A 16,229-nucleotide genomic window follows, 5' to 3' on the forward strand; every position below is an offset into this window, starting at 1 on the left:
TGTCACCAGCAGTGTCATGAGCAGTGTCACCAGCAGTGTCACCAGCAGTGTCACCAGCGGTGTCACCAGCGGTGTCACGAGCAGTGTCACGAGCAGTGGCAACAGCAGTGTCACCAGCGGTGTCACCAGCAGTGTCACCAGCGGTGTCATGAGCAGCATCACGAGCCGCAAACGCGCTGCGGCTGGGCCGCATCACCACCCCCCCTGCCCCCCCCCCCCCCGCCCCCACCACTTCTAACCCACGTCGTTCAAACAACAACAACAGGGCTCAGAGGCAGAGGTCGCAACCGGGTACCCGATATCCGTACCCTACCCGATACCCGGCTACCCGTACCCGGCCGGGTATCGGGTACAGGTAGCCATTTGGGACCCTGGTGCGGCCGGGTACGGGTAAGGAATCAAAACCCGTTTGCGACCTCTGCTCAGAGGTCACGACGGAGGCGACCCCGAGCAAGCAAGGCACCTGGCGTCCGCCACGAAGGGGAAGATGCCATTGTAGAAGAACATGATGGTGAACACCAGCAGCCAGTAGCGCAGCGGCAGGTAGCGGATGTCCAGAAAGCGCTGCCACAGACAAGGAGACAACGCTGAGGTCACCATTGGGACCTCATTTGGCAGTAAAAAATATGATAATTGTTTTTTTACCCTTCTATCTGGCAACAAAACTGACACCTTTTTTTACAAGGAGTCATGTTTGCATAGACCACAATACCTGCAGTCGTAATGCAAACAAAAAACACAACTCTGATAATGTATGCACTGTCCTTGAAGTTGATTGGTCCACACCCGAGACAGCTTTCCTTAGAGCCTAGTCTCACATGGGTTGGACCAGATGACGCCAAAAGGCGCACAACTCAAAGACAATGCACCATCAGAGTATGAGAGCTCGGGGTAAGCATTTACACCATTGGTACCTCATTTGCCAGTAAAAAAGGTGTCAGTTTTGTTGCCAAATAGAAGGGTAAAAAAAACAATTATCAACGCTGAGGTCACCGCGCGCTACGACCTCCCGCCACGGGCTTGGCTCTCGGCTAGGGAGGTTCAATCGCCACGTGGGGGGGGGGGGGGGGGGCGGCACATCGACGACAACAGTCGCTCGGCGCGTTGCCCGTCGCTGCCGCTGCGCGCCGCGGGGGGCGGCGTTCCGCTTGCGGTCGCGGGAACTTCCGCGGATGTCTTGAGCCCTCCCCCCCCACGCGCCCCCAACCCCTCGTTCCTGAGCTGTTGATCACGCTGGAACTGTTGATTGATCACGCTGGAACTGTTGATCACGCTGGAACTGTTGATTGATTACGCTGGAGCTGTTGTTTGATCACACTGCAACTGTTGATCACGCTGGAACTGTTGATTGATTATGCTGGAACTGTTGTTTGATCACACTGCAACTGTTGATCACGCTGGAACTGTTGATTGATTACGCTGGAACTGTTGATTGATCACACTGCAACTGTTGATCACGCTGGAACTGTTGATTGATTACGCTGGAGCTGTTGTTTGATCACACTGCAACTGTTGATCACGCTGGAACTGTTGATTGATTACGCTGGAGCTGTTGTTTGATCACACTGCAACTGTTGATCACGCTGGAACTGTTGATTGATTACGCTGGAGCTGTTGTTTGATCACGCTGGAACTGTTGATTGATTACGCTGGAACTGTTGATTGATCACACTGCAACTGTTGATCACGCTGGAACTGTTGATTGATTATGCTGGAACTGTTGTTTGATCACACTGCAACTGTTGATCACGCTGGAACTGTTGATTGATTACGCTGGAACTGTTGATTGATCACACTGCAACTGTTGATCACGCTGGAACTGTGTCCACCCCGTCCATCCCTGCGTCCGTGTGTCTATCCATCCATTAATCCGCGTGTGTGGGTGTGCGAGTGTCAGTACGTGCGTGCGTGCCCGTGTGTGTGCGAGTGTGTGCGAGTGTGTGTGTAAGTGTGTGTCAGTTGGTACAGTAGGGGGCAGAGGTGGTGCATCAGCCAGTCATCTCGGTCATCTCAGTCAGTCGACCCGTGGCACCTGGGTCTGCCCCGTGACCTCCTGCCAGCGGGCGTTCGACACTTCACGTGGTAGCCTCAAGGTGCACATGGCCTGGCACAAGCGTCGTGGTGACGTCACCGCCACTTAGTGGCGAATGGCGGTTCTTGTTGTTGTTGTGTGTGCGAGTGTGTGTGCGCGTAAGTGTGCGAGTGTGTGTGCGAGTGTGTGTGCGAGTGTGTGTGCGAGTGTGTGTCCGTGCGTGCGTGTGTGCGTGTGCGTGCATGCGAGTGTGTGTGAGTGTGCGAGTGTGTGTGTGTCAGTGTGTGTGTGTCCATGCCCGCCCGCCCGCCAGTACCACTCTCTTGGACTCCTGCCGCACGCTGCCTTCCAGGCCGAGCTGCCTGGTGCCGACGCGGTCGAGCACGCTCACCACCACGGCCGCCACGAAGCCCAACGCACACAGCAGCGCCCCTAGCACACGCGGGCAACCCCAACACCCCCGTTCAGCCTCAACAGCCTACCCGTTCAACCTCGCGGAGGCAATGACAGCTTTTTTACTCTTCTAGATTTGAAGCTTTCGTGACTGCAAGGATTCATACTCTTAGTTCTTTCGGTAAAGTCACGTAGGTAAAAAATGGAAAAAAAATTAATAAAAATAAAATAATAATAAAAATCACGACGTTTCGGAGGCAACACAAGTCTCCGTCATCAGGTGGGACCGTCACAGCCAGATTTGCTCCCTCAAGTGAGCTGTGACGGTCCCACCTGATGACGGAGACTTGTGTTGCCTCCGAAACGTCGTGAGTTTATTGTTTTATTTTTATTAATTTTTTTTTCATTTTTTACCTACGTGATGTTTACACACCGCACCGGGTACTCATTTGAGGCCGAGTCGACCTAGGGGAGGCCCAAGACCGATTCACATAACCGTCACCGGCGTTGGCCGTGAGCGGCAATCGAACTCGGGTTCGCCAGGTTCGTGGTGCAGCGTAGCGCTAACTGCTGCACCACCGCTCCTCACCAGTTACACCGCACACACACGCACGCCGCACTAACTGCGGGAAGTTGAAAGAGCCCGCTCGGATATGCGACGCTCGGATACGCGGCGACGCTGTGCTGCGTCAAAGCTGTCGACGAGTCCGCCACCGTGCGAGGAGTGGGGAGGAAGAGGGGGGGGGGGGGAGCATACTGACTGACCGCCCCAGAGCGTCCACTGCAGGCCGAACTGCGCCTCTGCGCGCTGGGTCAGGAAGAAGTTGAGGACGCTGCCCAGGCGCGAGAAGGCCAGCGTCAGGCCGAAGGCCAATGCCAGCTCCTTGCCCTTGAACCAGAACGCCGTGATGCGGTTCTGCACGACTGGGAGAGATGAAAATTATCGTCATCGTCGTCATCGTCGTCGTCGTCGTCGTCATTTCGTACGATTACCGATGAGCTGGCCCAGTCCCCGGCGGTCACGCGGCCCCCTGTACAGTGGCGTACAGTGGCGTACAGTGATGTACAGTGGCGTACAGTGACGTACAGTGGCGTACGGCACAAAAAAGACAAATCACGGGCGGCTGGACCTCGCTGCCTCCTCACCGGAGGGCGGGAACGCCGCATGACCTGGGACCCGCGATGGGCCGCACGTGAGTGCAGGTGGAGTTCGTGAGTGTGGGTGGAGTTCGTGAGTGTGGGTGGTGTACGTGAGTGGGGGTGGTGGTCGTGAGTGTGGGTGGAGTTCGTGAGTGGGGGTGGTGGTCATGAGTGGGGGTGGAGTTCGTGAGTGAGGGTGGTGTTCGTGAGTGGCGGTCGTGAGTGCGAGTGCCGTTCGCAGGTCGTGCCCTCGTGAGCGCGGGGGCGTGTGGTGCGGCCCGCCCGTGTTTACTCGTGAGCGAGCCGTTCCCGGAACCGAAGATCAGCCGCCCGCAGAGCATGATGGGCAGCATGTAGCCCGTGCCCCCGAAGTGGGAGCCCAGCGCGAAGGTGGCGGAGCCGAGCACGCACAGCAGGGAGAAGAGAAACACCCCCACTGCGGAGAGACACGTCACCACGCACGAGTGTCAACGCCGTCGTCTGTCGTTCTCCTCGCTGTCGCTGTTGTTACGGTAACGCCCCGGTACTGCCACGATACCCCGGGACGACTCGGAGACGCGAAACAACTCGGAGGTTCGCTCACCGCGGTTGCCGAGCTTGTCGATCAGAAACCCAGCCGCGATCACCACCACCGCATTCCTGGAGAAACAAAACCACGGCGGGTCGGATTACCATACACGACACTGCCTTTTCCACTGCCACGTTCGGAGCTGAGTCAGCACTGGTCCCCTGGCAACACAGGGACACCTGGCAGGTGTGAAGCGGACAGTTTGCAGCCAGGACAGTCCAGGAAATGGCAACTGTGCTCAGGTGGCAGGAATCTATCGGTAACCGAGAGCTGGTGGCGGGTGCTGTGTGGAACTTGACTCCAGAACACTGCGCAGTTCTGATAGACCTCGTGCTGGCTGAGAAATAACGTCGAGGTTTGGTCTACACGGTGGCTAGGAGATGTTAACTACCTCGCCTGGTATACAAGAGGTTGTGGGTTCGATCCCATCCCTGATGCCTGCTGTATATTTGGAGTTTGCGTGTCTTTCTCTCATCATCACGGTGGTTAAGAGATGTTAACTACCTCGCCTGGTATACAGGAGGTCGTGGGTTCGATCCCATCCCTGATGCCTGCTGCTGTATATTTGGAGTTTGCGTGTCTCTCTCTCTCATCATCACGGTGGTTAGGAGATGTTAACTACCTCGCCAGGTATACAGGAGGTCGTGGGTTCGCTCTCATCCCTGACGCCTGCTGCTGTATATTTGGAGTTTGCGTGTCTCTCTCTCTCATCATCACGGTGGCTAGGAGATGTTAACTACCTCGCCTGGTATACAGGAGGTCGTGGGTTCCATCCCGACCCTGACGCCTGCTGCTGTATATTTGGAGTTTGCGTGTCTCTCTCAACCGCGGTCGCGTGGATTTTTCTGCGGGTCCTCCGTTTTTTCCCCTCCACATTTAGAATAAAAAGAACGCGTTTGGAGTATGTGGCTGCGATATATTTCAACGCGATAAGCTACGTTGCAGCTCAGTGGGGGCCTTACCCTTGTAAAATAAAAAATAAAAAACTGTTGTATGGTTTATAGCCCCCTTACACTCACCACAGGATTCTGGAATCAGCATCTACATTCGTTCTGGAGAAATCCAATCAGCTACGAAGCTCCACGGCATGGAACGGAGGAGCCTATACAAGGGCCTACAAGATGAAAAGGGCCTTTAAGGCCTCATAGCCTCTGGGTTAACCCTCCCCCTGGGTGCAGAGTGTGTCTCTCTTGAGGTTGGGCTGGGGCAAGCTGGTCTACAGAGCTTTGTTGGTGAGCAGTAACATTCTTAGGTTTTTTTCGGTAAAGAATATGAATCCTTGCAGTCACGAAAGCTTCAAATCTAGAAGCAGTAACATTCTCAACTGAACCGTGCGCTAAACTGGAAGCCGGTGAATGGTGAAGTTCGGAATCAGAATATTTATTTATACTGGAGGAGGAATCCGATGAGCTACGAAGTTTTTTTTCCACAGATGGTCCAGAAGGGGTCACGGGGTCACCAAGTTACAACAACAAACAGGAGCGCAGAGTGTCGGAAAGGGAAACAAATAACTTTAAAACAAGTCAGCACAAATAAAACTAAAACATTTTTTCATCTTCTTGGTTCTTTCGGTAAAGTCACGTAGAAGGGAAATAATAAAATATAATAAAATAATTCTCACGACGTTTCGGCCACAACGCAAGCAGCCGTCCTCAGGTGAAGAACACGTCTGTCGGAAAGACAGCGTCTGAATGAAACACCACCAGGCTTGGAGCGTCTATTTAAGCTGCTGGGTTGGAGGGGGAAGAGCGCCTTGACAAACCAGAGGGGGGGGAGGGGTGGGGGCAGATCGAGGGCAGTAGAGCGCTTACGTCCACGCGTAGATGGCGTAGAGGAGGTTGTACTGCTGGGGAGACATGCCCAAGCCCTCCACACACGCCCCGCTGCCGTTCGCGTGCGCCGACGAGTTGTGCGGGCAGCTGGTGTTCTGTATCGCGCACAAAGACAAAGATCCGCCAAACGCCCCCCCCCCCCCCCCCCAGCGCGTTATAGCCTCAACAGACTGTTGGGGCAAGTGTTGTCAGCGAGTGGCGCCTATGAGGGCCGGCACTGCACGCGAGGGGGTGGGTGGCCAGCACCACGCCCCAGCAGCGGCGATGTTTCCATACCGCACACCAAATACACAGCGGCAGGCGTCAGGGTCAGGATCGAAGCCACAACCTCCAGCATACCAGGCGAGGTAGTTAACATCTCACATGTGTACGATGAACCTCTGTCGCACCGTACGTAGCCAAGCCGTGCCAGTCGGAGGTGCGGAACAAAGCTCTCCACACTGATGCCGGGCGCGGTTAATTTTGCAATTATTTCTTAACCTGACACTGCAGTATACTCGGTTCGGCATGTGAACCGGAGCATGAAATCCAATTTGGTTAATAGGCCAACCTCCACCACCCTCCTCCCCCCGCCCAGTACACACAGCTGCCTCGCCCGTGCGACCGAAGCCAAATTACCAACCAGAAATTAACCGAATTCACCGCGTTCGGTCTGGTCCGGTCGTAAACAGGAGCGCAATTCCCATTGCAAAAAGAAGATCATATTTTTGTTTTTCTCTGCCATGTCCGACAACTCCTCCGTCTACGGGAATTCTTACTCGGCCAGGAGCGAACGCTCGCATCTTGTTGGCTGTGGACGCGTCACCAGAAAGCGAATGTCGCCGCAGCGTTACCACGACGGTCGCCAATGTAAACCACGCGCCGTAAACCGCCAGATTTGCGATCGCAGCCGCAACCACAACGACGTCCGGGTGCAATGGAAGGCGCCACGCACAGTGTTTGCCTGCCCAAAAAAATGCGGGCTAAATGTGTATTTTATAACGTTTTTTTTACTATTTTTTCCATCTCAAATTGTATTGATGTAACGTTGCAATGTTTACATGTGAAGCTCTCTGTGATTATGTCATTGTAAAGGGTGCTGCGCTAAATGTGTATTTTATAACGTGTACTTTTTTACTATTTTGTCTATCTCAAATTGTATTGATGTAACGTTGCCATGTTTACATGTGAAGTGCTTTGTGACGATTTCATTGTGAAGGGCGCCATGGTGGTGAGATGTTAACTACCTCGCCTGGTATGCAGGAGGTCGTGGGTTCGATCATCATCATCACCACCACGGTGGCTAGGAGATGTTAACTACCACGCCTGGTACACAGGAGGTCGTGTGTTACACCATCATCATCATCATCATCACGGTGGCTAGGAGATGTTAACCACCTCGCCTGGTATGCAGGAGGTCGTGGGTTCGATCCCGACCCTGACGCCTGCTGCTGCATATTTGGAGTTTGCGTGTCTCTCTCCCTACGGTCGCGTGGATTCTTCTCCGGGTCCTCTGGTTTTTCCCTCCACATTTACAAACAAGCCGCTACACATTTCCAAGTGATGGTCAGCCACTTCGTCGAGCTATCATACGCGGCGAGGCCGCTTCTGAAAAAGAGCTACACAGCTCAGTGGACCTTAACTGTGAAAATAAACACAGTGTTACCTTTTGATGTACATTCAATAAAGTTTGATTAATTTATTGAAATCTGGACCATACCAATGGAGTGTGAGAGCAAGGCGGGGGGGGGGGGTGCATGCGAGATTGCTTAATAAACTGTTCCAGTACGTTCATTGGTGGGGCCCTGGCACGTCGATCGCGAGTGTGTGTGTGTCTGTGGGATTGTGTCTATGGTTGTGTGTGTGTGGTTGTGTGTGTGATTGTATGTGTGGTTGTGTGTGTGTATATGATTGTGTGTGTGGTTGTTTGTGTGGTTGTGTGTGTGATTGTGTGTGTGATTGTGTGTGTGGTTGTGTGTGTATGTGGTTATGTGTGTTTATGGTTGTGTGTGTTTATCGTTGTGTGTGTGTGCTTGTGGGGTTGTGTGTGGTTGTGTGTGTAGTTGTGTGTGGTTGTTTGTGTGATTGTGTGTGTATATGGTTGTGTGTGTATACGGTTGTGTGTGGTTGTGTGTGTGATTGTATGTGTGGTTGTGTGTGTGATTGTATGTGTGGTTGTGTGTGTGATTGTGTGTGTGTGTATATGGTTGTGTGTGTGATTGTGTGTGTGTATATGGTTGTGTGTGTGATTGTGTGTGTGTGTATATGGTTGTGTGTGTGTGATTGTGTGTGTATATATGGTTGTGTGTGTGTGATTGTGTGTGTGTGTATATGGTTGTGTGTGTGTGATTGTGTGTGTGTATATGGTTGTGTGTGTGTGATTGTGTGTGTGTATATGGTTGTGTGTGTGTGATTGTGTGTGTGTGTATATGGTTGTGTGTGTGATTGTGTGTGTGTGTATATGGTTGTGTGTGTGTGATTGTGTGTGTGTGTATATATGGTTGTGTGTGTGATTGTGTGTGTGTATATGGTTGTGTGTGTGTGATTGTGTGTGTATATGGTTGTGTGTGTGTGTGATTGTGTGTGTGTGTGTGTATATGGATGTGTGTGTGTGATTGTGTGTGTGTGATTGTGTGTGTGTGTGTATATGGTTGTGTGTGTGTGATTGTGTGTGTGTACAGTATATGGTTGTGTGTGTGTGATTGTGTGTGTGTGTGTATATGGATGTGTGTGTATAGACTGCCCTATATGACATCATAACAACAGTCTGGACCACTGGACGGGTTCCGCAGGACTGGAAGGATGCCCTGGTGGTCCCCCTCTTTAAGAAGGGGGACCGTACCGACTGTAACAACTACAGGGGCATCTCACTCCTCAGTGTGCTGGGTAAGGTCCTGGCAAGGATTATTCAACATCGCCTTGCTAGGCACGCTGAGGAGAGGCTTGCAGAGCCCCAATGCGGTTTCAGGAAAGGGCGGTCCTGCACAGATGCCATATTTTCTGTCCGTCTGCTACAGCAGAGGTGTAGGGAATTCCAAAAAGACCTACATCTCTGCTTTATTGACCTGGTCAAGGCCTATGATACCATCAGTAGGACTGGGCTCTGGGTTGTTCTTCGTGCTTTCGGAGTCCCTGACCCTCTGCTCACGATCATTAAGGACCTTCATGATGGTGAGCGGGCCCGGGTAAAACTACGTGGCCGGGAGTCGGAGCCTTTCCCTGTACACCTTGGGGTGCGACAGGGATGTCCTCTGGCTCCCACATTATTTAACATCTATTTCGACTGCATAGTTCGTGAAGCCTTCAATAGCTGTACCGGGGGAATTTCCATTTGGTACAGATATAATGGGAGGCTGATCGACGCCCGGGTGCGATCAAGGGATGGCTCCCTATTGGTCAACCACGTTATGTATGCCGATGATTTGGTAATAGCTGCTCATTCAGAAGAGGAGTTGGAGACGCTGCTGCTGAGACTGGAGCGTGCCACTAAGAGGTGGGGCCTTACCATCAGCCCCACCAAAACTAAGCACCTGCCTGGGTATTTTGTACCATCGGACACTCCACCCCCACAACTCCCAATTGGTGATGGGGCAGTTGTGGAGAGAGTGGAGAGTTTCCCATACCTGGGCAGTGTGCTTATGACCGGCTCCAGTTTATCAGCTGAGGTCTCACTCCGAATCAGTCGAGCGGCAATATCTTTTCATCGGTTGCGTAACGCTGTGTGGAAGCTACCTGGTCTGTCACTCCGCACGAAGCTTCAGGTCTTCTCGGCCACGGTCATTCCCTCCCTTCTCTACGCTTGCGAAACGTGGACCCCCCTAGTGGAGCATCTTCGCCGGTTGGAAACATTTAGGCTGGCCTGCCTACGATCCATCCTGGGTTTAACCAGGCTGGATTGTGTGAGGAGCTCACAAGTCCTTGAAAGATCTGGGCAAAGTCCCATCAGTGAGCTCCTCCGGCAGGCAAGGCTGCGTTGGCTGGGTCATGTAGCCCGCATGCCCAGCCACCGCATGCCTAAACAGCTTTTGTTCAGCCGGATCGAGGGGGCTAAACGGGCGCGGCACAGGCTAGAGAAGAGATGGAGTGATGTGGTACAGGAGGACGTGGAGCTGAGTGGACTTGCCGATGACTGGTACCAGCGGTGTCAAGATCGGCCTCAGTGGAGGAGGCTCGTGAAGGACGCTACTGGGCAGTTGGAGGCAGTCGCCCTCCAACAACAACGGAGGGTGGAGGAGCGACGCTCACAACAACGAGCGGAGCGCCGGGTGGCTAAAGCACAGCAAGTTGGTACAGTAGGGGGCACAGGTGGTGCATCAGCCAGTCATCTCGGTCATCTCGGTCAGTCGACCCGTGGCACCTGGGTCTGCCCCGTGACCTCCTGCCAGCGGGCGTTCGACACTTCACGTGGCCTCAAGGTGCACATGTCCTGGCACAAGCGTCGTGGTGACGTCACCGCCACATTGTGGCGAATGGCGGTTGTTGTTGTTGTGTGTGTATATGGTTGTGTATATCGTTGTGTGTGTGTGATTGTGTGTGTGGTTGTGTGTGTGATTGTGTGTGTGTGGGGAGCGATAGTGTAGTGGTTAGCGCGCTGCGCTATGAACCCGGCGACACGGGTTCGTTTCCCGCTCACGGCCAACACCAGTGACGATTATCTGAACCGGTCCCGGGCCTCCCCTAGGTCGACTCAGCCTCAAATGAGTACCTGGTGCGATGTGTAAACACCGTCACTACAGGGAGACAAAGGCGGTCGGGCGTGGTGCTGGCTACCCACCCCCTCGTGTGCCGTTCCGGCCTTCATAGGTGCTCGCTAACAGCACTTGCCCCTACAGTCTGTTAAGGCTATATGGGGGATATTTTATATTTGTGTACAGTATATGGTTGTGTGTGTGTGCTCTCAAAGTTTGCTTGCTCCCCTCCTGCATTGTGATCGGTGCTTTGGTGCTGGGACTCTCGTACCGATTCCCAATTTTATGAATATATTGTATTTTGTTTGGCCAAAAAAACTGCCCTGAGATGGACACCACCGGGCAAAATTAAACCTGGGAGACCCAAGACCAGCGCCGGATTAAGGTTCTTGTAGGCCCTAGGCACAGTGCCTACTGTGGCCTATTGGATAATATGGCCCTAGTGGGTGGGTGAGTGGGTGAATGAGTGGGTGAATGAGTGGGTGAATGAGTGGGTGAGTGGGTGAATGGGTGGCTGGGTGAATGAGTGAGTGGGTGGGTGAGTGGGTGAATGGGTGGCTGGGTGAATGAGTGAGTGAGTGAGTGGGTGGGTGAGTGGGTGAATGATTGAGTGGGTGGCTGGGTGAGTTAGTGAGTGGGTGAGTGGGTGAATGAGTGAGTGGTGGCTGGGTGAATGAATGAGTGGGTGGGTGGGTGAGTGAATGAGTGAGTGTGTGAGTTAGTCAGTGGGTGGCTGGGTGAATGAGTGAGTGGGTGGCTGGGTGAATGAGTCAGTGGGTGGCTGGGTGAATGAGTGAGTGGGTGGGTGAGTGGGTCAATGAGTGAGTGGGTGAGTTAGTGAGTGGGTGGCTGGGTGAATGAGTGAGTGGGTGGCTGAGTGAATGAGTGAGTGGGTGGGTGAGTGGGTCAATGAGTGAGTGGGTGAGTTAGTGAGTGGGTGAATGGGTGAATGAGTGAATGGGTGGCTGGGTGAATGAGTGAGTGGGTGGTTGAGTGGGTCAATGAGTGAGTGGATGGCTGGGTGAATAGGTGAGTGAGTGAGTGAGTGGGTGAGTGGGTCAATGAGCGAGTGGGTGGCTGGGTGAATGAGTGAGTGGGTGGGTGAGTGAGTGGATCAATGAGGGAGTAGATGGTTGGGTGAGTGGGTGGGTGAGTGGGTGGCTGGGTGAATGGGTGAGTGAGAAGGCCCCCTGGGCACAGTGCCCACTGTGGCCTCTTGGATACTACGGCCCTGCCCAAGACGACCTGGCGCAAGACCGTGAAGGAGGAGCTGGCAGCAGCGATCAACCCGTCTCAACATGTTGCCAAGGGCAGGGGGAGATGGAGGGGAACTCCTTGCGGCCCTATGTGCCACAAGGAATGAAGCGAATTAACCAACTAATAAAAAAATATATGTAAGAAGGGGAAACGGAGCAAAGAGATAGCTAAGTTTTCCGCCAGGTGTGCCTCACCGCCTGGAACTGGTCCTGAAGCACGCTGGGCATGTCGAAGCAGAAGTACGAACCGAACGTGAGCAGGCAGTTGAAGAAGAGGACCACGAACCTGTAATAGGCTACGCGGGCACAACAACAACGACAACACCATCACCACCAGGCAGTTGAAGAAGCGCACCACGAACCTGTAATAGGCTACGCGCGCACAACAACAACGACAACAACAACAACACTATCACCACCAGGCAGTTGAATAAGCGCACCACGAACCTGTAATAGACTACCCACACACAACACCACCATCAGCCATGATAAATCTGCTGCCGGATGAAGGTCTGTGAAGACTTCCATCCATTCAAAAACCTTTATTTGGCATCTCCGTGTTTTTGCTGTGGTTTCAGATCATCTTACTTGTTCAGATTAGCTTTTTAACCCTTACCCCCGAGTAAGGCCTACAACATACAAGGGCCTAAGGCCTAATGTCGCTTCTGGGTTTGCCCTAACCCTGGGTGCAGCGTGTCTCTCATGATGAGCGGCTGGGGCAAGATTTGTTGGTGGACAATAGCAAATGTATATGCTGCCGTGGCTTAGCTTGTTACTACAGCGTGGAACGGAGGAGCCTGTACAAGAACCTATAACATGACGAGGGCCTTTAAGGCCTCATTAGCCTCTGGGTTAATCCTCACCCTGGGTGCAGATTGTGTCTCTCTTGAGGTTGGACTGGGGCAAGCTGGTCTACAGAGCTTAGTTGGTGAGCAGTAACATTCTCAACTGGACCGTGCGCTAAACTGGAAGCCGGTGCATGGTGAAGTTGGGAATCAAGAATATTTATTTAGACTGGAGGAGGAATCCGATGAGCTATGAGGCTTTTTTTCACAGGTGGTGCCAGTCGGAGCCACGGGGTCAGAACGTTACAACAACAAACATAATAAAAACACGGTCGGGGTGCAAAGTATAGGAAAGGTAAACAAATCACTTTAAAAAATATATACAAATAAAACTATACTTTTTTTTTCGGTAAAGTCACGTAGGTAAAAAATAAAATAAATACAAAATGAAAACAACTAAGTTAAATCACGACGTTTTTGGCCGCAAGACAAACATCCAAGACGTCGTGATTTAACTTGGTTGTTTTCATTTTAAATTTATTTTATTTTTCCACCTAAGTGACTTTACCGAAAAAACCAAAGTCTAGTTTAAACCCCCGGGTATAGTTTAGCCTAGGACACTTTATCCCCCCAGGTATACTCTGTCCTGGGCCAAACTATACCCGGGTTTAATCGGGGCAGGGGTTATTTTAGCCTGTTACGGCTATAAAGGCAGTATGGACCGTACATGAATATGTGGTAAACCGTATGAGTTCACACGGTATGGACATGAAATGGGGAAAAATTGTGGAACTAAGAGGTTTCGTGTTTACCAAGTTTAACGATTGCTCAGCTGTCGTTTTCGTTGTTGTTGATGACACCGTAAAATAAGAAAGTTGGCTCGGATAGCACAAAGCACGGTCAAGAATCAATAATAATAGCGGAACTGAAGCAAAATCATTGGGATATTTATTCATACCGGAGGAATCCGATGAGCTATAAAGTGCTTAATTCTAGATTTGAAGCTTTCGTGACTGCAAGGATTCATACGCTTTGATTTTTTTCGGTAAAGTCACGTAGGTAAAAATAAATAATAAAAATAATAGAAATAAAATAACACTGGTCAACACACTTTTTCTGGCATAAGGTATTCCAACGGTTTTAATGTAATTTTGGGGTGCTGATTCCAAATCTGGCATCAGATGTTGTCTATCACATCAGGTTTTTGAGATATCAAATATTGCATTTTCAATAAAAACTGCAGAAGAAAAATATTAAATAAATGTGGATATCTACATAAAATGATATTATAAACACTATCCTAAAAATACAGCACCATATTTTAACACTAAAGCAGTCACTGACTCGCAACAACTTGCAATCATAAGTGACAGAGTTAATTTCGGGTAAAATCAATGAAAATGGGGTATGCCGATAGCATAAAAATGAGATGTGATAGAGCAAATCTGAGATCAGATGTGGAATCAGCACCCTGAAATTAGTCTAAAACAGCTGCAAAAGTCCAGGCCAGAATTGTTTTTTTGTGTTGACCAGTGTAATACTTCTTTTTCCTATTATGTTTATTATTTATTTTCTAATAAAAATAATAATGGAAATAAAATAATAATAAAATGTTTTCTATTATTTGTATTATTATGTTTTACCTACGTAACTTCACCGAAAAAACGTAAGAGTATAAAGCGCTTTTTATATTAGTTTACGCGCACCTAGGAGATGCAGCTGACGAAATCATCTCGAGTGCTGATTGCTTGCAAATGTTACATCCGCAGCATCTGCGGCTTGGGGAAAGTTTTCATTCAGCAGTGGATAGACCACGGCCGATTATTTATTCATACGTGCATTTATTTACTTTTTTTTTTAAATCCTTTATATTAAGTTCGCTTGCTTGCGTGCTTGCTTGCTGACGACCGTGCAAATCTTTCGGTCGTTTTTTAACCCACTTCCCGTGATCCAATCGAGCTGACATTTTCCACACAGACTCGTTGTGCGTGACAATTATTTTTCGTGAAATTTTTTTCTCCAAAATTGTACACTGTTTAGGGGGAAAAAAAAAATCAATATTTAATTACCAATTGCTTAATGGTGGCAGACAATCAACTGACCCATAGGTGGCAGCCATCTCAAGCCAGAGGACGAGAGGACTCTAGCCGCCACGCATATAAAGGATTTATAGTGAAAAACTTTGTTTTTACGGGTTCATTTATTATAAAACTAGGTACATTTGCTGGGCACATCCCACTCGCTTGCGGTGTCAATCTTGGGGTTAGGGGGAAATCGTTGACTCTTATTTAAAGAGAGAGAAATAGGAAGTGACTTGCGGTTTTTTTCTTTAAAAACCGCGGATAAAGGCAGACAACGCTGTGGATGTGATGCAGACACGTATGAATGTACACACACATAGACACAAAGACCCCCCCACACACACACCTCCTCTGTATAGCCTTTAATCGAATGTTGGGCCAAGTGGGTCTTTGTATCCCTCAATCGGCGATGTTTACACACTGCGCAGGTACTCGTTTTAAGGCTGAGTCGACCTAGGGGAGGTCCCCGGGACCGGTTCAGAATTATAATAATCACCCCACGAAGCAGACGCGGGACACACGAAGGCACCACCACTACCACCACCACCAACAACGCTCGTGCCAGGCTAGGTGCACATTGACCAAGACGCCCATTAAAGTGACACAAAAAACAAGGATCGTAAACTTGCCACGATCTCGTGGCAAAGCAAAGTGAATTAAAGTCATCGCTACGTACGAGGGTGTGGTGGGACTCCCCGTCTCGACCGCCTTTGTCTCCCCCCCCCCCCTCACACAAGACGATAAAATCCGGATTCACTCACCTTTATGTGCGGATAGTGTCGGCGCCATTTCGTCGCTTAAAAAAACAACAATAACAACAACAAACAAAAGCCGCGTGATGACAACGCTTAGCAAGTGATAGTTAGTAAAATACGTCGTGGGATCGCTAAGTTTGTGAGAATATGACGAGAGTGATGGTATACGTCTGGCACCGTAATGTGCCCACAACAATAATCACAGTCAGATGATCAGTGCGGATGGACTCGTTCACTTGCGCACTTGGTAGTGGGGGGGTATTTAATAATGTGGTCACACAATTTACACACTTCAAGTCAGATAATAACTCGACTATGCTTTGTATTAATACATTTAACAGGAAGCATCATTATTGTATCGATAAGTATGGTTTTTTGTGGGTGTTAAAGTTACCAAGGTACTTTTAAATGTGTTTACATTGAAACTTACCCCCCCCCCCCATTGTTGGTGTAATGGACGAGTCGTAGAGTGAGATTCTTGGGTTTCACAACACCACCGCTTCACACACAACGAGGCCAATGCTGACGACAGCGGTTACCTATTTTATCGGCCCTCTGGGGATGATGGGAATAAATAGGTATCCTTCACATGCGTAAATAGTTTGTTTTACACATCCCATCAGACAAACACGACCTTCTGGTAGTGCGTAATGTCCCAGCAGAATTGGTTCAACACAGGCAAAACTGTGGGCCGGCTCCCACGCACATGGTCTCATCAGC

The 16,229-nt window shown here is 50.5% G+C and overlaps 1 protein-coding gene across 1 annotated transcript in view; it reads right to left on the reverse strand.

Moving 5' to 3' along the window:
- The window catches only part of LOC144736628 (lysosomal dipeptide transporter MFSD1-like), a 31,853-nt gene extending 16,121 nt beyond the window's left edge, over window positions 1-15,732 (reverse strand). Inside the window, exons 1-8 of the mRNA XM_078619192.1 lie at window positions 15,516-15,732; window positions 12,084-12,184; window positions 5,945-6,060; window positions 4,149-4,204; window positions 3,858-4,001; window positions 3,191-3,349; window positions 2,349-2,464; window positions 464-564 (exon numbers count right to left, since the gene is read on the reverse strand). Of these exons, the coding sequence (XP_078475318.1) occupies window positions 464-564; window positions 2,349-2,464; window positions 3,191-3,349; window positions 3,858-4,001; window positions 4,149-4,204; window positions 5,945-6,060; window positions 12,084-12,184; window positions 15,516-15,543 (821 nt within the window). The 5' untranslated portion in view covers window positions 15,544-15,732. The remainder of the gene's footprint in view (window positions 1-463; window positions 565-2,348; window positions 2,465-3,190; window positions 3,350-3,857; window positions 4,002-4,148; window positions 4,205-5,944; window positions 6,061-12,083; window positions 12,185-15,515) is intronic.
- Window positions 15,733-16,229: the final 497 nt, after the last annotated feature.

This window comes from Lampetra planeri, chromosome 62 (assembly GCF_965212315.1).
Source record: "Lampetra planeri chromosome 62, kcLamPlan1.2.h2, whole genome shotgun sequence".
NCBI lineage: Eukaryota > Metazoa > Chordata > Hyperoartia > Petromyzontiformes > Petromyzontidae > Lampetra > Lampetra planeri.